The sequence below is a fragment of the Rhipicephalus sanguineus genome, chromosome 3, assembly GCF_013339695.2.
Source record: "Rhipicephalus sanguineus isolate Rsan-2018 chromosome 3, BIME_Rsan_1.4, whole genome shotgun sequence".
Taxonomy (NCBI): domain Eukaryota; kingdom Metazoa; phylum Arthropoda; class Arachnida; order Ixodida; family Ixodidae; genus Rhipicephalus; species Rhipicephalus sanguineus.
This window is the reverse complement of record NC_051178.1, coordinates 224390194-224418170: the sequence shown is the minus strand read 5'-3', so window position 1 is coordinate 224418170 and position 27977 is coordinate 224390194. Positions and strand designations below refer to the sequence as shown.

Below are 27977 nucleotides of genomic sequence, written 5' to 3'. Positions count from 1 at the left end.
CCGAGTCGCCCATGTTCCCTGCGTGACCGATGGATCACGGCAGACTGTGACGAGCCCGACGAGGCGGCAGAGCAGCGAACAAAGGCGGCGAAAAGCCGTTCACGCCACGTCGAGTGCCCGCTGTCCCCGAAAAAAAAATATGAAGGTGTCCTACGTGGATGCCGCATCGGGACTGAAGCAGTGATGCCACGTAGGAAACCAAGACGACCGATTTGCCAGAGCTGAAAATGAAACTCAGCGTGCCCACCACCAGCCTCGCGCGCCTCTTGTATAGCGTGGTTTGCAATATAAGATGTGCAGTGCGTAATACGGCGTCCACTAAAATAAGGTGTCTGCTAAAATGTGCGCAGTGCGCAACTATCGAGCGCTTGTATGTTGCCATGGGGACCAGATGTCTCTCAAATCACAAGTCAAGGATGCCGGAGATGCGGTGAATCCTCGGAGCACTGACGGCAAAACAAATGCTGGCCCGTGGGTTGCAAAAAGGGAATCCAAGGATTTCATTGGTTGTGCCTGCATTGCTGACACTTGTTAAGCACGCGTTGTAACTTTGGCACCAACACTTAGGTAGCTCCGTAAGCATAAGTGTATACGCTATCGCCTTTCCACCTCACGTGCATTTAAGCACGAAACCGGCAAGCAATCGAAGCTCTAATGTTCGACATATTTACTTTCATTTTCCAAGTAAATCTTCAGACAGCTTCATTATAATAGTTAACGCGTTAGCGTTAAACCTCGTTTCGCAGGAATTCCGGTGTCGGCGGCGGCGTCGTTGGCTGTAAGCGAAAAATCGGCGTCCGCGACTAAAGAAATAGTCCCGCTCGTGCACGCGCCGATGTTCTCCGAAGGCGGAGCCACCGGCCGTACCGCTCATGACGTCAGTTCCGAGTGCGCGCCCATTGGTGCAGGCTTGTGTTCATCCGCCTTTGAGGAGAAAATGCCGCTGCCTTCTAAAGTTGTATCCGACTATAGATCCAAATAATGTTTCGTCCGGCTGAGAATCGAACCCAAGTCTTCTGCGTAGCAAGCGGGTGTTCTACTACCACAGAGCTACGCCGGTGCTTGAAATTGCGTTGTGAAAAACGCTATATAGTAAATGCCGTGTAGTCGGTGAAGTCTTTTAACGCATGTAATATTGCGTGGCAGAATCGCACAATCGCACCAGACGTCAAAACATGTGAATTGCGCAAAGAGTCAGTGCTGCACACCCATTACAAGGTGTGCAGCATCGTAGATGAGCGTGGCACCTTAAAGGTGCCCTGCAACACTTTTCAAAGTAATCATTTAATGGCTTCATTAAGAAGAGCTTATTGACTCACGAATCGACTTTCGCAAAAATTTCGCAAAGATTTTTAGAATATCCGTCAAGTACGAGCGGCAAGAAGATGCGTCCCTTCGTCAGCGCGCGTCATGACCTCGAGCACTTTCTTTTCATTTTTTCTTTGAACGCGCAGCTTACTTTCAGCGTGATCGCGAGCGCGAGCGCGGGCACGTGGCAGCCACGATAACTATACAGCTCGGGAATCGCGATGCTCAAATCGGCCAACGGCCGTGAACTTTGGCTATATGGCGCAGTAATTTCGGTATGCGGCATCATTTGTCGAGACAAAAGGGAACGATTTCTAGCTAAATTTGAGAATTAATTTTAAATTCCAGGCCTCGTGAGGCGCTAGAATGTTTGGCTCGCGTGTTCTCAGGAGCCTCGACTATACCGATCGGCAGCGTTTTCTGACCATGCTGAAAAAGCTTTGCAGCGCCCCTTCAACGGATGCGTGCCGGATACTTCGCCCATTTGCAAGAGGAAGGATTATGGCGCAGTGGGCACTTCGCAACTCTACTTGCGGTAGGCATTCTAGGATAGCTTAAAACAGCCAAACGTTGCACAAACGTTCCTTTCATTGCGGCACGGTTGAAGGCGATGCGCACGGGACCCGATTACGCTATCGCGTTCTACTCTTGAAGGCGAAGCTAAATCGTCCTCCAAGTCTTGACTCGTAAGCCTACTGCCGCAATTTTTTTTTTAGAATCCGTCAAGCACGAACGGAGTTATAGGGATTTGTAGCACGCTGTAAACGCTCTCTTCTCTCGTACCGATGAGCGCGCTGGAAGCTAAGCAGGAAGGGATGGCACGGCGGAAAGAAGTTACGTCACGCGCGCGTCATGACCTTGAGTACTTTCTTCTCTTGTCCTCTTCGAACACGCGTCTTCCTTTCAGTGGGATCACGAGCGAGCGAGTGGGCACGTCGCGCCCTCACGCGGCGGCCGCGGTAACTATGCAGTTCACGATGCTCAAATCAGCCAATGGCCTTGGACTTTGGGTTTATGGCGCAGTCATTTGGCTTTATGGCATCATTTTTCAAGAGGAGAGCGAGCGATTTCTAGCTGACTTTGGTTAATTCCAGGCCGCGTGCTGCGCTACGTTTGGCTCACATGCTTTCAAGGAGCCTCGACTACCGATCGGCAGCGTTTTCTGACCACGCTCAATAAATAAGGCAGATCCCACGCCTTGTGGGAATCGGGTTCATGCGAAGCAGTCAGCGAGGCTGCCCATGCTGTTCTGATCGTTCCTGGGTAGATGTAAACTGTCAATCACCTGTGGCACATACCCGCATATCGCGGCCCGTGGTATACGGGTATGACCAGACACTCATATTTGTCAACCCATCTTACCCTCCCATGCCAATTATGGTCTACGCGAAGTTGAGGCGACCACGAGAGCACCCACACGTAGATAGATGGATAGATAGAAACGCTCAAAGTACCTGTGGCTCGCTAAGAATTGCTTCGCATTTGGAATTGTTGCAGGGCCCTTTAAGGGTAGCGGGTCCGCGGCAGCAACAGTGTTGCCCAAAGGCTTCCGCTGGTACACCGAGGGGGAGTTGTTGAACGCAGCCAGACACAACACACATGCTCGCATGCAGTACTTTTCCCCCTTACCCCAGCTTATTGTGCAGAGTCGCCAACCGGTCAATTAACCTGGTTTACTTATAGCCTCTCTCACTTGCCTCGATGTGCGCCACGCAATGCAAATGAATGACACGAAGAGCGCCTTCCACCTTGCCTGCATTCTCGAACAGTGAATCGAGGTTCTGGCCAGTTTCCACAAGACCTGCATGCCTGGACTATATCTACTTCGTTATGCGTATCCGTTCACTATATCGAGTAGACCAGCGTAATCTACAATCAAGGCTGCTAGGCTGCAATGCCGGTAGCGTTCGATAATGCCAAGATCAAGATCCGTATATCCTCATGGACATAGCCTCCGACAACGCGAGACCTTTGCGTTGGCCCATTCCGAAGACCGCGACGCGGACAAGTGTCACACACTGCATGGTACGAAGCCCGTTCGATGGCATTATGTGGCACCATCGTGATAAGTGCCGTAGCGGTAACATGAAGGGCCCTACCCGTTCTGCACTGCTCGCCTCTAGCTAGAGGTATAATTGAACAGGATATGCACGTGCACATCATATACGCCTGAAAATTAGCCACGTCATACGTTTTGTTTGTTTTTTTCTTAGCTGTTTGCTTCCCACTCTCTCTTCTTGAGCGAGACTGTGAGAAGATTTGCGCAATGACAAAAAAAAAATCTGTGAAGTGAGCACAGCCCGACGACACGCTATACTGCGCACTCTAATAGAAGCCGACCAATGTTCGCTCGTTGTCAAAAAAAAAAAAACAGCAAAGTGAGCACAGCCCGACGACACGCTATACTGCGCACTCTATAGAAGCCGACCAATGTTCGCTCGTTGTCAAAAAAAAAACAGCAAAGTGAGCACAGCCCGACGACACGCTATACTGCGCACTCTATAGAAGCCGACCAATGTTCGCTCGTTGTCGCTGTTCCTTAGCTCTAAGAGCACTCGGCGTCTTCTGTACTTGAGGAACGAAGCCCGGAGGTGCACGTTTGGTCGCTGATGACGCGACTGCTCCAAGGTGGTGATGGGTTTACTTGCGTCCAGCGAGCCTTTCGGCGACGGAAAAAGCGCGACGCGACGCAGACTTCTACTGCATTCTTGCAATTCGCTGATGACGGGATAGCCGCCTTGCATGCCGTCAACCAACGAACCTGCCACGCTAACCGTTAGCGGCTACCTTGCTGAGTTGACGCAGGTTCCTTGTCCTTCCAGTAAATGAAGTTCTTATCGACGTACTCCATCAGCTCGGGGAAATCGCCGAAGTCTGCAGGGGAAGAAAAAAAATTGTCGAAAGAAGATAGTTTGAGCGATAATGAAGCTGTAGCCAATAGAATGAACTAGAGGCTCGATATTGCTTTAAGGTTAGGTTTGAATTCAAAAGCGCTCGAAATTTATTCTTTGGGCTACTTAAAACGTATTGGACGTAGGGTTGGTGACTTGGTGTCATATCAGAGTTATAGGCAGGAACATCATCGTCGGGCAGACGTTTAAAGTTTGCAGGAGCGCTGATGAAACATCTAAAAAGAAAAAAAAAACAGTGGTTGAACGCGGTTAAACCAAGCTTGTCAAGCGATAGAAGCAACTACCGCGGAAAACATGCCGCGGAGGTGTCCCGCGCGGTAGGCACGCTGTCCACATTCCTCTTCGTATTGCTGGCGCGGGAGTCATGTGACAGGAGTTGAGCTGTCGAGGAGCGCGCTGCAGACTCTCGCCGACCGACGGAGAGGTGAAAGCACGTCTTCCACGATGATCAAGCAGTTAAGCTATGGTGACAGCTGTTCTCACGTGCACTTTCTTCGATATTTACATATATGTAAAACATCTGACATTGGGTTTGTTGGAAAGCGTCACTTATGGCCATAAATGCGGATATACGAGTCTTATTTTCAACACAGTTATTATTTTAACGGTAATTAATGTTTCATTAGTTTCGTTGTATGTTGACCTCCCGGAGGATGACTAAGCACATTCCCGTGCTTTGGAAAGGCTTCTTTTTGCAGATGTCAAAACGATCGGATGATATTGTAGCTATAATAAAATTAAGCTGCTTTCCCGGCGTTTGCATTCATTATCTGAAAGGTAGGATGCATGTACACTTTAAACGGTGAGATACTCTAGGCGAAAGAATAAACAATCATTACAGTACGTATTTTATTACTATTTCGTGCAAAACCTCCCGTATACAGGACACGCAAGCGTAATATGCAAACATACGGTAAATTAAGCGTTAAGAGTATAAGTTCATCAATAAGTATAACGAATACAAGAAAAGAACTAGGTCGTGATAAAGAGCGGTTAATTTCGTGGTCGTACAGCTTATTGAGCCTACAGCTATGTCTCCAGGGTAGCTCAGACTGTGCTATCAGATTGCGTTGTACGTCAGCCCACAGCCATGTATAGACTTTTCTCTGTCCCTTGCCGTTTCTCAGACGAATGTGAGCAATCGCGTTCGTGCGGGAAATGATCGGGACAAGAAACGTGAACGGGCCAGCGGCAGGCAACTTGCCTGACCATGCCCTGAACATGTCGCGCACGAAGTAGTTAATGAAGCCAGTCTGTGAGCTCGCAATGTTGCATGTGGCTCGATCAAAGGCCGGCATCGTTATGGGCAGTCCACGTCGCTTCTCCTCGTCCGTCTGTAAATTGAAAGAGAAAATGCCAGTCGACTATTATTCTTGATCTCTTGTTGTCTATAGTTATCTAGTCTACGAACTTGTCTACTCGTATTTGTTTATATCTATAAATTGCGTAAGGTACAAACAAACAAAATGTCGTAAACAAGTCGTTTGGTCTGTTTTGATCCCTATACCACCGAACAAATTGTTTTCATTGCGTGTGAGCATTAATAAACAAAAGCTGTAGCCATGTATACTATATATAGACTGCCTTCCAACAGTCGCACAGACTCTTAATAAATTTTGTCCGTTGCAAGGCATAAATAGCATTCGCGATTCTGTTAGCAGAGATGGGCATTACTGTTCCACCTCGCGTTATTATATTTCAGACTAGACGGCAATAGATGCAGTTAAAAGTCTGAAGAATAATTGGTTATCCTGAGCAGAATCAGAGCGAGCATAGAGCCAGGGGCGTTGAGTTATAGAAATGAACATCATCACTTGCTGTAGCGGTGCTCTAGCAAGATCTGCAGGTGTTAACCCTGCAGAGTTCAAGCATAATTCCACATTAAAACAAAAGAATAAGAATAGAGTAGCTTATTCACATTTACTTCTGGCATGTGAAACTGCCTTCGTACACCAAAAACAACGAAATATTACATAAGTTAAGCACAACGATTGATAATTGCATTGTTTTCTAAAATACGCTCTGAACTCCGCTCCAGGATGTAAATTTTGTGCTGGTTTCCTTCGATGCACACAAAACTCGGTGTATAGCATACACGTTTCGTTTTAGACCACGGGGGTTAATCGAAGATGAAGCCGGGTACCTGTTCGCAGTATTCCTCGGCGATGCGGTGCGCCCACTGGATGCAGAACTCCGTAGGCCTGGCCGGGTTGGACACGTCGGCGCACTTGATGAGCATGCGCTTTATCAGCTGGAGGCTGTCCGGTGAGCGGAGGGACAGGGCCTCTCCACGCTCTTGCACAGGCTGCGTACGCGCAGGACTTTTATCGCGTTAAGCAAAATGGAGTAGATATTAGCTTTAATGTCGCGGAGTGGACGGACAGCTGGTGTACACGAAACTATTTCAAATATCTGGTGCTAGCACCCCCCCCCCCTCTTCCTTAAAAGAAACTGTGCAGTAATAAGGAATCGTCTTTAACCTTTGTGGTCGTTCTAATATGAATAGTGGCCCTTTCTTTCCGCGTTGCCACCTCTTGCTCCCTTTCTTACGCCCTGAACCGTAATGTACATTTCAGTGTACCGTAAGAACCTTTCAATCCAGCATACTCAACGCCTTGGCATCATAGTAGCTGAAAGCAAGATACATATCACGCAAATCACAGGGTCCCTTGTCCATTCGCCTAAGATGACTGGAAGGCAAAAGCCACCACCTTTTTCCTCTCGCTATATATATATATATATATATATATATATATATATATATATATATATATATATATATATATATATATATATATATATATATATATATATATATATATATATATATATATATATACATATACAGGGTGTTTCAAGAAATGTGTCCAACCTTCTCAAAAAATCAGGAAAATGCGATATTTGTTCGGGCCTTTCAGAATTGCTTTTTCTGTAGCGGCAGGAATCTTAAGGTAGTTAAGGACATCATTTCGGACAGTAATTAAGAAAGTTACATTAATTAACTTTTTAATTAGTGGAGTTAGGTGATTGTGTCAAATGGAAGAGTTGAAGTTCTTCATGCGAGGAACCCATCCGAGCTTTGAGATTTCGAAAAAGCATCCTCTAGTAATTGTTGTGGCGTAATGAAATTCAACGAAATGCAACGCCTTTCAATAGCGAAAGCCATCGAATTCGGTTGAATTTCATTACTTCGTAATTATTACTGGAGGCCGCTTTTTCGAAATCTCAATGTTGGGATGGGTTTCTGGCACGAAGAATTTCAACTGCCCAATTTGACACAGTCACATAACCCCACTAATTAAAAAGTTAATTAATTTAACTTTCTTAATTACTGTCTCAAGTCATGTCTCTAACCATCTTAAGATGCCTAGCGCTACAGAAAAAGTCATTCACTCATTTTGGACGTCTCAGACGAATATGGCAGTTGCGTTCTTCCATGTTTCTGTTTAGGTTTCGCCATTGAATTTGGTTGAATTTCATTACTTCGTAATTTTTACTGGATGCCACTTTTTCGAAATCTCAAAGTTGGGTTGGGTTTCTGGCATGAAGAACTTCAATTCTCCCATTTCACGCAACCACCTAACTCCAATAATTAAAAAGTTAATTAATGTAACTTTTTTAATTACAGTCCCAAATTATTTCTTTAACCATCTTAAAATTCCTGCCACTACAGAAAAACCAATTCTGAAGGCAGCAATCAAATATCGCATTTTCCTGATTTTTTGGGAAGGTTGGACACATTTCTTGAAACACCCTGTATATATATATATATATATATATATATATATATATATATATATATATATATATATATATATATATATATATATATATATATATATATATATATATATAAATTTGTGACGTCATTTATGACGTCACAAATTTTGCCGATCTGTGTCGCCATGATAACGTCGACGGTCACTTTTCGTGTTTGACGAGGCATCGATATGTGCCGTGAAATTTCAACAAAGTTTCGCTCCGCCACTTGCCTCTTGTTCGATCATTTCGCATTCCTGAAGGGGCTTCTGAAAGGCGTTGAGAAACTTGGACAGATGCTCGAAATGCTTGGTCATCTCTGTGGCGAGCACCATGTCGATGATAGACGTGCGAGCCGTGCGGTAGACGTCGCGATCTAAGTTCTGGAAGATGTTCACTTTCTCGTCCGAAAGCGTCAACTTGAACGCATACGCTGCGTGATGGCTCTCGAGCACAGACCTGCATACGTTGTGAACAAGATGTCTAGGCAAGACCATCAATACTCTAGCATTACCCCGAGTTACTCAGCACCGATGGCGCCTAGTCGAATAGAGAACACCCTCTATCCGAAGCTGCGCACGCACCGATCGTTGTAGAGAATGGCCAGCTCGTTGTTCGAGTTACAGAGGAATGGGCTCGACTTTCCCGGATGGTCGACATCGTGAAACACAGCAGAAATCAGGCAGATGGCCTCGTCCAGAGGGTCGAATATGTCCTGCGAGGAATGTGGGCGGCACTTCAAAAATGAGCATGCTGCCCTTTATGTAGGTCGCGATAAAGCCTTGCATGATATTCCTTCCTTTTTTTTTTATCCCAGCCCTGCAGATTTATCATGCCGCGACAAAGTAGAAGTCTGCGAGGCACTCAGAAAAAAGAAAGAGAATTATTTCGGTGCCTAACAAGAAGACTGAGTAAAGAAAACGGCACCTAGCTTGTACGTTTCCTGTATTATAATCCGGTGTAAATTTATTGCTGTACGATTAACCGGCTCATATGAAGTGCCCGCGCACCTTCTTTCGAAGCCTGAGCAGAAAGTACGCCGTGGCTTGCATTACATCTGCTGCGTGGGTGGAGTTGTGATACGGATTGTCCTGGTAGTGCGACTCGATCAGCTGTAGCCAGTTGCGGATGGTGCTGTCGTCGATCTCGATGCTGGTGGGCACGTTCATCTTGACGAAGATGGACAGACCCAGCCAGATGAGTGGCCTGTGGATGAACGAGTTGAAGAACCACGCTTTTGCCGACGAAGAAGCATAACAAACACGCGCTGTAACTTACATCAGCTAGCGGGCCGCAGTCACGAAATTTAGTCCCGCGAGGGCCGAGACAGTGAAGAAGGTTAAAGCGGGGGGGGACGGGGGGGGGACGGGGGGGGGGGACGGGGGGGGTTTAGATAGAGTTTGAAGGAAATGTCAGCTAATGTTGTCATCTGAAAGACATTTCCCATATCTCATATGGGAAATGTTAGGTTTCCATATCGCATGTTTGAGGCCACATCATCAGCTACACTGGTTCGGGGAGCAAGAATGTAAACGGATGTACTCGACGCCGGCACGAGCGAGTGACTGCGTAAAGGTATATTAAAAAGGAGCATTAAATCAGGCTGTGTTATTCGTGGTAATAGTGAATCATCATCTCTTTCACCGACGGGAGACTTACTAAGGCACGAAAGAAAGAAACACAATGAGGCGTTGCCAAGGCGCCCTGAAGTTTCCGCACCAGATTGCCAAGCAACGCCACGCATTTTGACAACAGTTGTGCACTCGGTCTTTAATTAATCCATTCTCTGAAAGGAAGGAACTCATTGCATCTTACGGGAATTTAAAGACAAATTCCGACAAGCTTCGTGAAGTCTTCCTGCACCAGAAAAGCTCAAGTACATCGGAACTTGAGATCTGAGTCACTCGGGTAAAACAAGACTTTGGTTACCACGTCAACAAACCGTGCCGTGATCGGCCTTCTTGATATTGTGGCGTAAAGTAAAGCGTACGTAACATGCTCTGCGAACTTCGGTGACTCACACAAAATGTCGCTGTAATGTATGGACATTTAGATGAAAAAATAGAGTAGTAAAACTACGTTTAGGATACCCGTGTGTAATCTTGTTCTTTTTTTTTGTTTTACTTTTATCGCATAGGCACAATATTTACAAATTACCGGCGCCACAAGTTTATTTATTTAATCTTCGTTACCCTAAGAGGCGGCCATTGTGTGCTCAAGAAATCGAAATGCATAATCTAATCAATAACGGAATTTGTTAAACAATAACTTACACCGTCTGACCTGTCGTGCAAATAATTGGAGCCTATTCGAGTACTAATCCTGCTCAATGAGCAGATGTGTGCTAAAAGCCGCATGCGTGCGTGCGTGTGGGTGTGTGCGTGCGCATGTGTGTGTGTGCGCGCGCGCGCGCGTGTGTTGAAGGCTTTAAACGCTTTCTCTCTCCTTTCGTACAAGCGAGCGTGCTGAAAGACACGCAGACGGGGGGGGTGGGGTGCAAGGGGGCGAGAAGCTACGTCCATTCGTTAGCGCGTGTCATGACCTTGAGCAATTTTCTTTTTTTTTTTCGAATGCGCGGCTTTCAGTTTGAGCGCGGGCACGTGACGGCCGTGGTAACAATCCCGCTCACGATGCTCAAATCAGTAAATGGCCGTGCACTGAGTTTATGGCGCTTGCTGCGCTATAATGTTTGGCTCACGTGTTCTCAGGAGTCTCGAATACCTATCGGCAGCGTTTTCTGACCGTGCTGATCAAGTGTTGCAGGGCCCTTTTAACCCTCAAGTATGTTATCACTTCATTTTCAGTGGATGCGCTTGCATGCACCTACCTGCGTCCCGTGAGTGACTCCAGCTCGAGGATGTCGAACTCCCACTTGGTGTCTCCCTCCAGCAGGTCCTTGATCCTGGACGGCGCCGCGACCAGACTGGGCATCACGCCGCTCATGGAGGAGTGCGGGGGCGCCTTCACCACGTTCACTGCGTCCGCCGCCACCCGGTTTGCACGCCACGCACATAAGGACTTGGCCCGGTTGCGCGTACGATGGGCACTCGGCTCGTCCTATATGGACGCAGTAGCAGCACAATACCTTTCATCAGCGCCGTCTCGTGAGAGAGTCGACGGACGCCCGTTGGTTTCTGGCCCGTCTGCGAGCGAGAAGCAGCGCCGTGCGCACGCGCGTCAAAATAGCTAGACCTGCTCTGCGCTCACTCTGTCCCACGTCAGAGGGTCCTCGCATGCGAATCTGGGGCCGAATTCAAAAAGAGCTCTTTGAAAGTGTTACTTGCCATTGGCTGACCGCATTCGCTGACGATATGCACAGCGTCATGATTGGTTAAATTTTGTCTTACGAACAATTCTACCTTAAGTGTTTTTTGCTAGGTCGGTCCCTGAAGCCGAATTCAAAAAGGTTTAAGTTCGTAAGGGCTCTGCGCAAGCGCTCTGTGCCATGGCCACGCTAATGACATGCCTAGCATCCCTAGCTGCTTCTCTCTGCAGTCGTCTTAACCCTAGCTGTTTCGGCGCTACAACCCATCTCCCACTCACAAGCATGCGTGGTTTATTTTTTTTTTCTTATTTTTGTTTAGCAAGATGTTCGTGACAGCCAAGAGAGTAAAAGAACTTTAGAGCTAAGTGCATTTTATTACGTGGACTCCGCAATCATCCGCCAGCGCAGCGGCACGTCGACGGACGATCGTCGAGGCCATTGTTATTGACATCAACGAAGACGTACAAAGTAGGCCGAAGCTTCAGTCTTCAGTGTCGAATTTCCAAAGCGCGACAACTGACATGACTCAGCAACGACACTTGCCACGCGAGTGCAGAGTTGTCCATTAAGGGGGGGAGAGGGGTGGCAAGCTCCACCGCAATGCCCCCCTCCTCCCCCCCTTTGTAGACTCCGAATGAAAACAAGCTTCGAAATGAATGCAAAAATGAAAATTAGCCGACCACGTGCTTCTCACAAGGGCCCGACTTTGGCCCACGCTTTCCGGGAACAAAGATGGGAAGTAAACAGTTCTTGGAACCCAACATCAGGAGCCCCTCGGCCGCTATTATAGTGAAAAATCTCCATCGCCATAACGCTGCACATTAAAGAGGTATGGGGCTGACTTGGCGCCTCCCTTAGATTATTAAACCACCCCCCCCCCCCCTCTACTCCACCGTGCGCACGCCTATGCATATGTTCACGAAACACGCAAAAAGTGGGCGTTTTCGTTCCACTTAAGTCGGAAAATAAACGCCCACTTTTTGCGGGGCCAATACGTAAAACATAAAACAGAAAGACTGAAATAATGTTTGCATAATCTGAATACATAGCCTCGAAATTACTTCACGGTTATACGCCAACTGCGTCGACAATAAGTCTCCGGAAGCCAAGGCATATACAGGAAGGAGAACTCCGAGGAGAATACCCACACCAGTGAGTCCCGCGACAAGGTCGGAGGTCATCTGATCCTCGGTCTTTTCCTGCCCAGCGGCCAGCTGCGGATTGTAGAGGTCGGTGGCGCGAAGGATGTCGAGCACACCTTCCAGGGCTTGCGAGACCGGAGGTGCAGAGTTCTCTTTCGTAGCCATCAGCAGTTTTACGACCTGTGGACCAGAAGTACGCTGGTGAAGAGCACCAATGAAGTGCGTCGTAAAGAAATGCGCATCTGCACCGGGTGAGCGCAGCTGGTCTTGTGACCTACCTTTCGACGTTTAAGATCTATACAAATGTAGAAACTCAATGAATTAAGCATTTAACTCAAGTAAGAAAACGGTTCTAACCCGCTCTTGTGAAGTGAGAACAGGACTGCTAAGTGTAACAAGAGGTCTGCAAGCGACAGAGGTATAAAGTCCCACAATGCGGGACCTTTATCTCGCAGGCCGGCCGCACAAGTGGACGGTCCATGCACATTTTTGTACGTGCGTGTGTATGTGTGTACGGTGAGCGTACGTGTGTGTGAGCGCGTTGTTAGCATGTATAGTTAGAAATATTTTTCGGCGTGTGTGTATGTGTGGTGGGTTGTCCGACTAGCACCACCTCTCCGACCCTTCTTTATGAATGTCCGTGCGTGTGTTTGTATGTGCGCGCGTATATATACACATACAAACTGTAAAAACCACGGGGTTGGGGGTGGGGACGGTGAACACATCACCCCCCTTGCTACGCCACTACGCGTCTCTGCTGCAAAGGTCTTACTGTAAGTCTGATATTCAATTCATTACTAGCGGCTTTTATTCAACTTTCATGCGCACGATAAATTTTTTATGCCTGAGTTACAAACTCACCTTTGTGACGGGGGCTTCAATTAACATTGCATGGTACTTAGCGAACGACTGTCTCCGGCTCAGTACCACTGCAAAGAAATATGAGCATTGTTAGTTTCTCGTGTAACGGTATCTTTCATTCAGCTATTTATGATATATAATCAGAACAGTGCTATCTTCCCTCAAATGGCAATTGAGCAAAGGCTCGCGCTATTTGGTGACAGCTTTAATCAAAAACAGTGCAACCAACAGTGTTTTAGAAAGGGCTATTTCATATTTTGATATTGAAACAATTGCAATAAAAACTGACATTGGACAATAGTGGCGAATGACAGCGCATGGGCAGCTTGCCGTTCTCTTATTGGCATTTCAATTATACGGACATTCTCGGCGGATTTTTGCCGTCGCCGTCACGTTCCGTATAACGTCCAAATGGATAACATCACACTGCGCATCTATGTTCTACGCGCGAGAGCTGGGGACGAACGTGGCTAAAGCAGAGGTGAAACGAGCCGGCCATTTCCGTCGCAAGAAGGCACGAAGGGCGCATGCGAGGCCTACCGTCGATGTCTCCTCAAGCAAAGAGGAAACGCCCCGCCCGTCTTGAAGCATGAAGGGGCGCCGGTTGAGGAAGGGGGGGGGGGGGTTCGTTGCTCGAGCAGCGACTGCGAACATTGATCAAAAGGGTGCGGTCGCGAACGCTATCTCGGCAGACATCAGGAGACGGCTCGTATACCCTTCTACATGCTGTGGTCACACCGCTTACTTCGCGTCTAGATGACAGACAGCATAAAAACCGCTTCGCTCCCTGGAGCGGCCGTAATCCCTTACACCAGCGTTTCGCAGAGTTACGCGAGATCGGATCCAAGAGAGTTAGCTGCTAGCCTTACTTCGTATAAAATTCCAATTTGTAGCTATCGCATTCATTGCTTCACCCTTGCGGCGAAACTGATCTTTCTTTATCGTCTTTCAGGTAGAGGGCGGGAAGGGGGAGGTGTGGGGGGCTACAAGTAGGATTTGCGGTCTGGATCCGCCGTAGCCTAAGCACATGTTATTTCGCCTGCATGCTAAACGTCCCCACAGCGATGCGCACAATTGTCACCTATCCTCAACTAAACCTTTACAAGTGTACTTGACAGACTCGCTGATAACTCACCGGCCTCTGGTGGGAAAGGCTTATCCATGAGGAAAGGACTTTCCTTGATGTACACCACGTGGTCTAACTTCTTCCTGCGAGCGGCCGACAAAAGACGAAGACATGTCGATCAGTGCGGGTCAGACTATATAGCCGGTTAAATGGACAGCGACTGCCCATTATTGAGTGTACCCTGGCGATGCGCTGTTGTCCACGGGCGCGATCTTGCTCCAGACCGGCACGCACTCGCCCGTCTTTCGGCGATGGAAGAGACTGCCTTCCCAAGCACAGTCTTTTTCCAGCTGAGCCCTAATGTTGGCGGCCACGTCTCCCTTCAACGAATCGTTGCGCTGCAGTTCTCGGGCGTCCTCGCCCAACATCTCCTCCACCGAGTAGCCCACCAGTTTCTCGGCCGCGCGGTTCATGAACTGCACACGCGCGTGAAGGGAACCGATTGGGCTTTGGTTTCATTTGTTCTCGTCCCTGAATGGTTCGACGTCGTCCTCACGACGAGGACTCTGAGGCAGCTGTGGCAGTCGTGGAAAGGGCACAAAAATATTTGACAACTGCCAAATTTTTCGCCGGGAAAACAAGAGCACCCATTTTCAAGTTCTACACCCAAACAGTAAACGATGCTGCATTTGTCGGAAGACCCTCTCGCACTTTCCCAATGGTGAACTAAGGGGGAAGTAACACCGGTTGTCATACATATGACAAAGTAACTCTATGGACCATGACAATGGCGAACAAAGACACGGACCAGTAGAAAGACACCAACAACGCCAGTTGGTGTCCATGTCCTTGTTCACCAAAACCAAGTAGCCCAGCTGTGTATGCTTATAGTGACAATGTAATCGATTATGGTTTAACGAAGAATACAAAGTGAAATTATCTACGTACAGACGAGGAATCGAGTGATAATACATATATATACCCGAAGCGATGACAGTGGCGCGAAAGGATGAAAGGATGTCGTCGGCCAGTATGTCGGAACGAAACGAAAAAAAAGGGGGAAAAAAGCGATATTTTTGACCGGACGAAAACGTAACCAGAACGTTATCTATTTCGTTCCAGAGAGAAACCCGAAATATTTTTTATCGTTTTTCGTTTCACGGGAAAGCTTGGCGATCCAGAACAACCGAGCTCACGCAACGTGAGCATTAATGCATATCTCGGGGTACGGTATTAGCGCGTATCTCAGGCAGAAATTCCAAAGTGTAGATGTGTTGAAGTTTCGCGAAAAACGAGAAGAGTGGCAACCATAGTTGTTTAAAATAACGCAAGTGGACCTTGGTGTGGCGGCCACACAGTAGAGCGTGGAGAGGGCATTCTCGGTGCTGAAGTTTGTTTTATCAGAATAGCGGTCTCGCATATCTGAGAGTACACTCGATGACGGGCTGCGTATGAGATCATGCTCACTCCCTTGACACAAACCATTGAGCCTGTTCAGAAAAATTCGGAATTCACTTTTGAGATAATTAAATACGATAACTCAGAAGGGTACTGGTTTGCGCTAGTTGGTAGGACTTTTTGGTACGTTCTTAAGAGGAGCGCAAGTAACTATACCACAAATCCCATGTGTTTATCGTTACTTTTAACTTCAAATGTTTGCATACAAATAAAAACCGTAACGGAACATTTTTTTTTTCGTTCTCGAACAGAAACGGAACGGAACTTTTTGCGGCGGAACAAAACGAAAACCGAAACGAAAAACATTTCGTTCCGACACCCTGGTCGTGGCCACTCGCAGTTCTCTCGGCGATCGCTTGGAAGGTAAGACACGCCTTCGCAAGGCCCACCTGTATTTCGTGCGTAGGCCCAGTGATGATGACACCGTCCCGCACATAGTGTAACGCAGAAAACAGCGCCTCAGATGCCATTAGCTTCCACGACTGCGCGAGGTCGTTGTGCTCAATCTGGACGATCTCGTTGAGGCACGCGATGGGCGAGCTCGTCTCCAGCATCCACTGCAGCGATCGAGACCAAGCGGAACATGTACAAGCGGCACGTCATTAACAATAAATTAATTTGTGGGGTTTTACCTCCCAAAACTACGATATGATTATGAGAGACGCCGTAGTGGAGGGCTCCGGGAATTTAGACCACCTGGGTTTCTAGAACGTGCGCCTCACTCTATAAGCACACGGGCCTCTGGCATTTTGACTCCATCGAAATGAGGCTGCCCCATCCGGGATCCGATCCCGCGACCTTCGGGTCAGCAGTCGATCATCAAAACAACTGGACCATCCCGGCTGCCCGGCAAGTCGTCGTTTCAGTAGAAAGACTTACAATAGCAGATTCAAGCGACCTGCGCAGCCCAAATCTTGCCAGGGCGTGCGCAAATACAGAAGCGGATTGCACGTTCGCCACCAGCATAGGCGTGCGCAGGGTTTCCCATCAGAGGGCGGGGGGTGGGGATGAACGTAAAGTCCCTCTATCTTGGGTGAACGTTCATCGCAGCGTCCCCCCCCCCTCCTAGGTGATTATAGGGTCTCCCCCCTCCCCGAATGCACGCCTATGGCCACAAGCCACAAGTATTTCGTTGTGCAAAATTATACTATAACATGTTGTACAGTCGAGAAAAGAAAAGCTGACGAATTTGTCTGTCGAAACTACGGATCTGCTTTCGTGCTGACTGTACCTTTTCCCTCGTTAAAGTTGAAGGTTGCATTCCGGGAGTTTTCTTTTGTATACGTTCACTGTGTCATCTTTCTTACAGCGGCATCACACGTTGGTTCATTTCCTTTAAAACGTGTCCGTTGTTGCGGCAGCAAACATGACTCTAGAGTCTAAACAGAAAACCGACTAGCCCGATAACAGCTATTACACATTTTGTTATACCAAAATGTCGTCTGGAACGCAGCTTTTAAATAAAAGTTTCGCTTTAGACGAGCACATATTGCAGCAGTCATGATAGTTACCCTCTTGTAGCCAGCCCTGAGCAGCGGGATGATAGCTGCCTCTTCCCTATCCGCCAACCTGAAGCGCAAGAAGGAAAAAAAAAAGAAAACGCACGAAAGTCAATACATGCTCTTCGCTAACAAGTGTGCACATTGAATACAATATAACTGGTTAGGCTGATTGCTACGGATCAATTTCTAACAGCGAAGGCAGTCGTGAAAGAAAGCTAGCGGAACGATCACGGAACAAGCACGCAAACAGAGAATCCACTCACCCTTTCTTCACCACTGCGACAATGCAGGCGTACTGACTCCACTTGTAGCCGCCCAATGTCCTGTGGGAAATTACGAGCAAAGACACACACAAAAAAAGTAATAATTGGATTGAAAAAGTTGAGTCATTGCACTCTGCGAACGTGGATGAAGCTGTTCACCACACGAAACAGGTAGCAAAGAATTTCGAACCATAGCCGATCATACACTCTGCAGTGAAATCCTAAATGTCGGTCCAGACAGACCCTTTTGAATTTAGCTTATGCTCCATCAAATTTTTTTATTTGGGCAGCATGACACTTGCGTCTTTTTACCGCATTCTCCGTTTCGCGACTTGCGTTTTCAACATCTTGATCGGTGTTTGCCGCCCGTGTGTTCCCTTCTTCATTTTAGTGGACCGGTGGTGAGCGAGTGGTGGAGGTTGTCCACCACTCACCACTAGTCTTGCAGGCTGATGCGAACAGTGTCTTCCGTTATTTTCCGCTGTGAACGCGTTTCGCGCAAAGGCACCGGCTGTGACGAAGTGGAGTGGCATGTATACCTGCACAGCGTTATGGGGTCGATGGTGTGCTTGCTCCGCGCATCGATGAAAACCAGGTGTGGGCGGCCGTTGAGGAAGTTCTCGACGGCCTCCTCCGCGGTCGCGCTCACGCGACACTCGTAGTGCATCTTGTCGACCGCCCACCTGAGCGCGGAGTACTGCGCATCTTTTTTGGTGAACACGAACATCACCTGCAAATGAGATGGACACCAATACGCTTGTTCCATAAGCCAAGGCTGCACCCGAAACATCAGAAATAATAATAATTGTTGAGGTTTCACGTCCCAAAGCCACGATATGATTATGAGAGACGCCGCAGTGGACGGCTCCGGAAATTTTTACTATCGGGTGCTCTTTAAAGGGACACTAAAGAGAAAAACTATTAAAGACGATAGTCTTTCTTGGGATACTTAAACGGAGAAATTTTGGTCTGTCTGTCTGTCTGTCTTTCTGTTTGTCGGCACGTCGCTCGATTCAGCCACCCGGCCAAAGTTGAACCACTTGCTTACCGCCCACCCAGCTTGAATGGTACGGCTGTTCATACTTGTGAACGTTGTCGGTCAGAAAGTAAATATTACGCATATCTGAGGCGCAACATCACTAGGTAAGTATTAGGTGGTGTGTTCCTATGCGATATATGCATATGCGATATAAAATATTTCGAAATACAAATTTATATTACAGCATAAATATCTAGGCAGATTAGGAGCCGGTCGTGAACCTCTCTGTAGTGGCGGCGACAATGCATTGCAAAGGTCAGCTCAGACACGTGGTGACAGACCCTGCACATGGCGACGTAGTCCGAAGAAAAGAGCTGGACGTGTCATTAGGGCGAGCCCCTTCTCTGGCTCGCTTCGGTTTAGTCACAAAGCTGCTTTTCGGTGAAATATTCGGAGGGATCAAAGTGCGGCCTCTCCGTTTTCGGCTCAGCCTCCACAAAAAGGGGCCGACATTCCGGGGATTTATCGTGGCGCGAAGCATTGTGCGAATCGTTGTAGGAGAGTCCTTCATTCCTTGCAGCTAAAGCCCTTCTGCAACGTTTCCACCAAAGGTGCAGGAGGCCGTGCCTGTCAAGGGGCTTTATAAAAGAAAAAAAAAGATGGAATGGGACGCCGACGCGCGTCTAGCTAGCCAATGGCGAAATCGAAACGCGTCATGCGTCTCAACGCGAAAGCTTTTGACAAGGGTATGAACACGACGCGTGCGCTTTATGCTCATTCGTTCGGCAGACCGCGGCTGCGCTGGAACGCTGCCGTGGCCAGACGGTCAAACGTAGCAGCGGCTGGACGGAGCCCCACGGAGACCCGATATGGCTATGGAGGACCATCCGAAAGGCGACTCTGGGGAGCCCGAGCCGGCTGCACGAGCACCAGCGTGCCCAGATCCTCAGTTTTCAATGATCAAACACCCACTTCAGCATCGGTGGAGCCTGTGGTTCTACAGGAATGACAAGAACCGCAGCTGGGAGGAGAACCTTCTGGAGATCGCCTCGTTCGACGCTGTTGAAGACTTCTGGGCGCTCTACAACCACATAGAGGTGGTCAGCAAGCTTCCCCTAGCAAAAATTCCCAATAAAAAACCAATAGCCTATTGGGTTATTGACACCTATTGGTCTATTGGTTCTATAGGTCTATTGGAACTGTATTTGGCTATTGGTTCTATATCAGCCTACTGGACCTATATTGGTGTATTGGTTCTCTATTAGCCAATTGGAATTATATTGGCCTATTGGTTCTGTATTTGCCTGCTTCCATTGTATTAGTTTTGTATTTGCCCACTTCTCAGCCCCATTAGAATTAGTCTTGCGCAAGTGTTTTATGGATGTCTTGTCGTCGTGCAGAAGGCCCACACTGTGGCAGCGCCCCTGCAATGATAATCACAGTGGATGAATGAGGCATATGTCCAAATATATTCTCAAAATCAAAACTACAAGTGCTTCTTCTGGCCCTTGATGATGTTGGCGATCTTGCGGGCGACTATTTTGCCAAGGCAACTATGTCTTGTGTCAATTTCTTCTGGACTGCCTCATCCGCACTCGAGGAAGTGCCTGAAAGATTCTGTAAATAGAGCCATGAAATCAGAAAACAGTAACACATGTTTAATTAAAGTTTACCTTCGAAGCAACGTATAGAAAGTAGGCGGCACAGTGAGAAATTATCTAGACCTTAATTCACTGCACATGTTCACAATGTTGCAGGAGCTGAACTATAGCAAAAAACTGAGTGAAATATTACATACCCAACTGTGGCTTATTGCGTGGAAGAAAACAGTATATCGGCAAAATTTTGCGCCAAGAAAGAAAGGAAAAGAAAGGGGCAAATTTTTTTTTAAAATTAAGCAGCACCTTATCCCGTTTACACGCTTGCGTCCTGTGTTTTTTGAGCTGTACCCAAGAATGAACTGCAAACTCGTCCTTAAATTACAGCAAACTCAATAATCACTTACTATCTGTGACGTGCTCTTTTTCACGATGGTGCGACTATCATACCTAGAGCATGCCACTAAATCTCAACTTAAAGATGGCATGAAATAAATTAAGCTAGGGTAGATTCACGATGAGGCAACGGTAATATGTAAGACAGTAGTAAAGGCAGCCTAGATTCCATATCGTTGCAAGCCCAACACAGCAGTCAGGCTGCAATGAGTTGGATATAACACACGTGCTGCATGTTACGTGCTTATGCAATTAAGCCAACAACATTAATAAACCCACTCCTGCGATAGCCCTAATGGGCTGCAGTATGTAAAAATAAAAAAAATATGAAATAAAAAATCGCACCAGTGCAGTACATATGCTATGCACATTTTGTATAATGAATTATCATGTGGCCTTCTGTGGTTCTTGTGACATTATGTCGAACAAGTATGATAAGCCGATTGGCGCGCACTACAACACACAAACCGCATCGACTAGAGCGTTTTACTATGAGGCGATAAACGCATTTTCGGCTTAACACACACGTTGTAAATACTTACAAAGGGCTTGCGAGACTCCAACTACACTCACGAGCAGGGCGCCTGTCCTTTACCTCTAATCTATGCTACGTTTTTTTTGTGCATACTGACAAACACAAAAACAAACTGCAATAATATATGCGCTCAATCATTCAACTTCTGAGAGCGTGTGGACTTGCAATCGAGGCGTCGCTGGTCTCGCTGTCATCAAATACCGGAGACAAAGGACGAGGGACTTGTTTTCCCGACCTTTCAGCTTCGTCCCAAGTTTGGATACAAAAAGAAAGGTGATATCAAATAAATACTAAATAGGAGTAAATGCCATGCCCACTCAACTCACCAAACAATCGGAGCACATGGGCCTTGTTGCTCGTCTTGCCATTATTCTTGGTGCCACTTTGTAGAGTCGGAATCGGTCGAAATCGGTCGAAATCCAAGACATTTATGGCTCAGAACGTCTCCATCTGGTGCACGCTGAACACAGTCTTCACGTTATCGTCGCGGAAGCACACTAAAGCAAACATCGTGTAAGCAGGCTTACGTGAAGCATCGAGATCACACAAAGCGCGCGCTAGGGCCGCGACAGACACAACGTTTTGGCTTAGCTTGGCCGCAGGCTGGGCTTGTCTTCGTATCGGCCGAGCGCGGATGGCGCGCCAAACGCACGGTCGGTCGCGTTTGCAGATCCACAATTCTTTCTCCTGTATCTTTACAGCACTACTTATATTGCTTAGCATAAATAGTTATAAACTTTACATATTATCCAAAGCTTATCTTAAAGCTTAGCACATGGCTTAGCCTGCAAAAAAAATGTTCACACATGCAGCGTCGCTACGCCGCGCACCGTCTCACTTTTTTTTTCTGTTTGTCACCTGGCTGGTTCTATGGCGGTTGTGATCTCATGGCAGTTTCTTTATTATTATTCTGTGGTGTCTGTGTTGTCGATTCCTTCGCAAGTTCTTCTTTAGCGTGTTTACTATAGTGCCCGTTTACCGCACGGCATGTACGGAGACACCGTACCGCCGTGGTCGACACGCAGCCTTTTTATATAACTCTTTTAGTCGCGTGAGTTGCTAACTGCACACGGTGTCTCACGGTGTACGATTAAGCTCAATCGGGATCAGACTTATCAAAAGTGAATTGATCCCGTCTGCAGCTTGCGTATAATATAGCCAATCATGATCAAGAAATTTGATCGGGATCGGGTCCGACGCGCTCAATCAGTCATAAGATGTTATAAACAGCTACCAATAGGCGGTAGCTGTTTGAACAATAAAACTCCTGTTGGTTTTATACATCTTCTGTTAGTACATTAAGAAACCAATAGGAGTACTTATTTGACCAATACAACTCCTATTGGCCCAATAAGTCACCGATAGGCAGCACCGATTTGACCAATACAACTCCTATTGGTCCAATAAGACACCAAAAGGCAGCCCCTATTTGACCAATGCAACCTCTATTGGTCCAATAAGACACCAATAGGTGGTGGCTATTGGTGTCTATTGGTACCCATAGAAGTCTTATACAACCAATACAGCTCCAATAGATGTCCTATAGAACCAATAGCGATTTCCTATTGGACCAATAGGAAATCCTATTGGCATTTTTGCTAGGGTCCCGTTGGATGCGACTACTCGCTGTTCAAGTCTGGCATCAAGCCCATGTGGGAAGACTGCCGCAACAAGCAAGGAGGTCGTTGGCTCTTCAACCTCAACAAAAACCAGAGGACAACGCACTTGGACAATTACTGGCTGGAAATTTTGCTGTGTTTGATAGGAGAGGGCTTTGACGAGTTCAGCGACGACGTCAACGGTGCTGTGGTTCAGGTTCGCAACAACCTCGACAAGATCGCCGTCTGGACCACCGATGTTCGCCGAGCTGATGGCAACGTCAAGATCGGTAAGACATTGAAGGCGCGGCTGAACATGCATCCCCGGCATATAGTTCCATACCAGGCCCACATTGATACTCAGTCGAAACATGGTTCCACGACAAGGGCTAGATATCAAGTCTAAAAGAAATTTGAGCGAACCAAGAGATGACAAGACGACGTGAAGCAAAACCTCAACCAAGGTGCGTTGAACGGAAATGAAATGGAGCAATGTGGCTACGACACCGAGAACCAAGGAAAGAAGGGAGAGAAAAATGAATATTTTGATGTGAAAGCGGAATATCTGCTATGCTTAAAGTTGCGTCTCTCTTGTGAACGTTAAATAAAATTGTTTAAAAGTAACATCCATGGTGATTCCTTCGTCAGCTGCCGTGCGCTTCGGACGCTCGGATCCGCGTCGCTTCGGAGAGCAGCGACGCGGAGTTTAAGACTGTTGGCAAAAGCATAGACCAAACGGCGAGGGAACTATTAGAAGAGTTTCATATTGGAAGGAAAGGGTCCGCCTGTGTCAGCATAGGCGCGCGTAAAGCCCCTCCATGCGTTTTCCGCCGCGATGGAGGGGCTTTAGGCGCGCGCAGTGTTCCTCATCCGGGGGGGGGGGGGCGAAGGTTCACCGCAGCCCTCACCCCCCCCCCCCCGTGCGCACGGCTATGCTTAGAACTTAGTTTCCCCCCTTTGAACGTCAATTAACAGTTTGTAAATGGCGCCAATGACGCTCCTCTGTCTCTTCTCTGTACTTTTTTCTTGTTTCAAGTATTTTGCCTCGAATCACGTGTGCAAGCATAGACACCCACTAACCGAGGAGCAAGTTGTTATAGAATTACACGGGAAAAAACTAGCTCTTTATAAATATAACATGCGCTATGAAACAGTTAGGTATCCAAAGTTATACTGTCAAAATTAGGATGAGTCTTCCTAAGAAGCGGTGTTAAAAGACGAAGGAGAGACATATAAAAGCTACGACGAACTGGTGCCACATGTTGTCATTCATAAGTCTGCCCGCGTCAGTTTAGCGTTACTGGTTTCGCAGTACCAGTAGATCATATGTCAACGATCACGACGATAAATTCCAGCTGCATATATATTTTAGGAGTTATGTTAAAACATGTGCGCTCACCCTGACAGTTGGTACCGCGAAGTACATGGAGCCGTACTTGAGCGCGACGGTTCCTTCCTGCAAGACGTGGTGACAAGCCCTTCAGTAAAAACATGACTATGAAGCTCTCGTGAAAAGTTTTATAATCAAGCTTATTTCATCATATGCCGTGTTGTAGCTTCACCGCTGCCACCATAGGCGTGCGCAGGTTTTCCCATCAAGGGGGGGGGGGAGCAAATGTTCATCGCAGCGGCCCCCCACCCTACTAAGTCAATGTATGGAGCAGATTTTGCCTCCCCCCCTCTTAGGTGACTAGAAAGGTCAATGTACGGGGCAGATTTTGCGCCCCCTCTTGGGTGATTAGCCCCCCCCCCTCCCCCTGTACGCACGCCTTATGGCTGCCACTCAAAGCAGCCTGATAGCTGTTCACGTTTCCAGTCAAGACTGTATATTGAGAATGAAACCAATACTTTCTGTCTAGTTTATTCATTTTTCCTTTAATATTGCCGAGATTTCTCACAATCCCCCGAAAAGACCACGATGTTCTTTTTTTTTTATTTATTATAAGATTTTCTAAGGAACAGTAAGGGCACTGGATGCTCGAAGGCGGAGTTACTACACACATTTTTAAGGAAGGCTCCCTGTGCTGTGTGCCACCATAATCCCCTCTGGGCTTTGGTAAACATATGTGCGTGACCCCCCCCCCCTGAAAATGCACGGCCGAGGCAGCGCAGTCTGCGCGTCCATCAGCCTTTGCACTACCCTGCCACAGGCAAGAATCAAAATGCTCCCTGCCCGTTAAAAAGGTCATTGTCGGGCCTGTCAATCTGATCGATCTGACATGATGCGATACTTGCTGATACGTAAACTTTCGCGTGTATTCAGTGCGCTTTTTCAGCTTTCTCAGCCGTAGTCTAACTTACCCCTATCACGAGGCGTTTGACGGCGGCTCTGTACTTCTCGTCAGCTTCCCGAGGCGTAGGTTCTTGTTGCGGTGGCGCCATTGCAGCTGCGTTGCAGAGGATTACAAGTTAAATTTGGTTGGATTACAAGGTTGAAGCGTTAGCTTACGCAATCCCGTTTACTCCTGTTTTCTAATACTGATCCCTCTTCATTCCACTGTTGCATACGTAGTGCATTCAGTGTCCATCCGGATGCACTGCTCATCATATGTGTCATTTAGTAATCCAGCTTGGAAGTGCATTGTATTTGTAGGAGCCGCCCTCAAGAGTAGGCAACTGCCATGATGCTATATCATATGGCACACGCTTATTCGCCGCTGCTTTAGCGTCCTTAACGAATACAACGATGTTAGCCCGCTGTTTGGAAGGGGTGACATAAAGGAGATAAGCTTACTTGGTTCAGCGCCGGCGACCGATGCAGCCGCTCGTTCTTCTTCTTCTGCTTCTTCGCGGTGCTCGCACGGCCACGGGCCGAGACGCCACGCGAGAGCGCGAGGGCTCGCTGGTTGGTTGGTTCCTTAGGGGAATAGCTCAAACCAGAGCCGTCTGGCTCAAACCACTACGGGGGATCGACCACGAAGCGTGCGGCAGTAGAAATTGAGGGCTCGCGGTGTGGCCCGCAGCGCTAAGGAAAGTTAACATGCGCCAAACTGCTTGAGAAAAAATATTGCAGCTGGATATATGTATAACTGAATTATCGAACTGGAAATCTCTCCAGCTGGAAAGATTCAATAATCCAGCACGAAATGAACTTTGTTCATCTGGGCCATCTTGTTTTTCTTCTCAATCGATGTAAGAATCTTTGCCCCCCCCCCCCCCCCGAAAACTTTCTGCACCTCATCTGGTTTTGCACTGGCTCTGGGATCGGCACACCTTAGACCATGCGATGATCTCGTTTGATGCCGTCATCAAGCCGTAATCTCTGATCACGTGATATTTTGCATTGTTCGTGTTGACGCCACCGCCTACAGTCACCTTCCTCGTTTGATGGGACATCCTGGACTTCACCTGGGACTTCGTTTGATGGGACATCCATTGGACTTCGCCTTAAAATGTAACTCTTGAAACCAGGCCCGTAACCAGGAATCTTTTCGGGGGAGGGGGGGGGGGGGCACTTTCTGGAAGCCTTGACTATTTGAGAAAAATGCCTATTTTCATTATTTATTTTCGGTAAAACACCATGTATAATAAAAATTACGAGGGGGGGCGGGGCACCCCCTGGCTACGGGCCTGCTTGAAACACAACCATGAATTTTATACCAGTTTGCCGAAGCGTTTATATTAATTGCTGCGTATACTACCTTTACTATAATTATATTGTTCCAATTTTAATTGATGACGCACCTTAATTAAACTCTATCATGTACAACCCTTAGCTTTACCCATTCCAGCCCTTCTGTATACATATATTTTTTATTTATCATGGTTTTCGGACAACTCACACTGGCACTTGGCAGGGGCGTAGCCAGAAGGAAGGGAGGGCGTTCAATTTTGCAGGTATATAAATACACGCACACACGCAAATGCATGCACGAACATGCATGAAGTAGTGCATAGAAAGATGAGGACGCCGACCACAAGAGGATAAACAATTTACAGACGTTTCGGCTCCCAGAACGGAAGCTGAAACGTCGGTAATTGTTTATGCTCTTGTAGTGAGCGTCCTCACCTTTTTATTCAATGAATCTTCTCGACTAGATGTGTGTCCATCAAAGCCTTGATTTCATAAGGTATGGTTGAAACCCACCCCAAAAAATTTCTGGCTACGTGGCTACCTTGATAGAGTGGTCTGGAGGATAGAAAGGAGTGTCATTCGTACCCGTGCCACTTAAAGGCTTGCAGTTTCACGTGAATAACCAACCTGTTTGTTATAGACAGAAGTGAGGGAAAGCATGAGCCTGTTATTTTTTTGGGAACCTGTGCCTTTTTTAATCATTTTTATACAAGTTACTTGTTGCAGCGTTAGAGCTTACTCTTAACTAGTGCTGAAGATTGGGCGAGTTGATTTGGTACTTTCAAACTTATTACAATGTGGTAAAAGATGGGATACTTGTATAGTTAAGTAGATAACATGCTTTTTCTCGGCACGACAGACTGATGTGTTCAAGTGTATTCTACTTGTTGGACCGGAAGTTCCTTAGTGGCCATTCTGTTCTCTTCAAAATTTAATCGCAATTTCTAATCATGTTTTTTTCCCCATTGTTCAATGAATTTTTGTTCAGAATCAATGAATCGAAAGAACCTCTAGGTCCCACATGCGGTAAATACCTTTTTTTAGTGGTGTGCAAATATTCGAACTTTCGAATATTTTTTGAACCGTGCTTGCTATTCGATTCAATTCGCACCGGAATTTGACTATTCGAAGAATTCGAACATCCGGAAGATCAATACAGTTCTAGAAGATAAATACCCCCTTAAACTTTCTGAAGATAAATACCCCCTTAAGTAAGGGGGGTGCAAAGTTTGCCTTATACTTTTACTCAGTTGGAGCTGTGCTGTCATTGTTTAGCGTTATGGCCACGCAGGGTTTTGACGATAATGGCAGCCGAAGGCCCATGATGTTGCATTCCAACTGCTTACTTCCCTTGTGTACTCCCGTGAAGCCAGGGGCCAAAGGCAGGCCTTTGTGAGAAGCACGTCATCGCTTAATATTCATCTCTTCATCCGTTGCGAAGTGCGTTTTCTTTTAGACTCAACCAATGGGGGTGGGGAGGTGGGGAGCTGCGATGAAGCTTTGCCCCCCCCAAATGTGGAACCCTGAAATGCGGAATGGATCAATTTATACATTCCATTGGGCTCTTTATAATGCAATTAAATATACTATACACACACATTTCGCACATCACCTCCATTCGCTCGCGTCTGTAGCAGCTAGGAACTGAGCCCATGCATTACCAGTAAGCAGGAGAACACCAGAGCCACTGGATCCCCAAGCGCGCTTTGACACTTGGCTTCAAATGTATGTTACTGCATGTTCAGGTGCATGTACAAATGG

General features: G+C 47.2%; 3 protein-coding genes across 3 annotated transcripts; 1 reads left to right on the top strand and 2 right to left on the bottom strand.

The window, feature by feature from the left end:
* Window positions 1-4058: 4058 nt before the first annotated feature.
* Window positions 4059-10929, bottom strand: LOC125757981 (high affinity cAMP-specific and IBMX-insensitive 3',5'-cyclic phosphodiesterase 8A-like). Its single transcript, XM_049414368.1, has 7 exons — window positions 10807-10929; window positions 8990-9185; window positions 8564-8694; window positions 8209-8438; window positions 6364-6515; window positions 5425-5554; window positions 4059-4182 (listed from the first exon to the last, which is right to left on the bottom strand). The coding sequence occupies exons 1-7, from the start codon at window positions 10920-10922 to the stop codon at window positions 4085-4087; spliced, it is 1053 nt and encodes a 350-aa protein (XP_049270325.1). The 5' UTR covers window positions 10923-10929; the 3' UTR covers window positions 4059-4084.
* A 424-nt stretch (window positions 10930-11353) lies between these two features.
* LOC119385260 (high affinity cAMP-specific and IBMX-insensitive 3',5'-cyclic phosphodiesterase 8B) lies at window positions 11354-18865 on the bottom strand. The gene is made up of 10 exons (XM_049414311.1): window positions 18857-18865; window positions 18076-18266; window positions 17537-17596; window positions 17283-17340; window positions 16161-16328; window positions 14554-14789; window positions 14383-14456; window positions 13248-13315; window positions 12393-12566; window positions 11354-11365 (listed from the first exon to the last, which is right to left on the bottom strand). Exons 1-10 carry the CDS (start codon window positions 18863-18865, stop codon window positions 11354-11356), a joined length of 1050 nt encoding a protein of 349 aa, XP_049270268.1.
* A 519-nt stretch (window positions 18866-19384) lies between these two features.
* Window positions 19385-23048, top strand: LOC125757923 (eukaryotic translation initiation factor 4E-like). The gene is made up of 2 exons (XM_049414310.1): window positions 19385-19633; window positions 22647-23048. The coding sequence occupies exons 1-2, from the start codon at window positions 19385-19387 to the stop codon at window positions 23046-23048; spliced, it is 651 nt and encodes a 216-aa protein (XP_049270267.1).
* Window positions 23049-27977: the final 4929 nt, after the last annotated feature.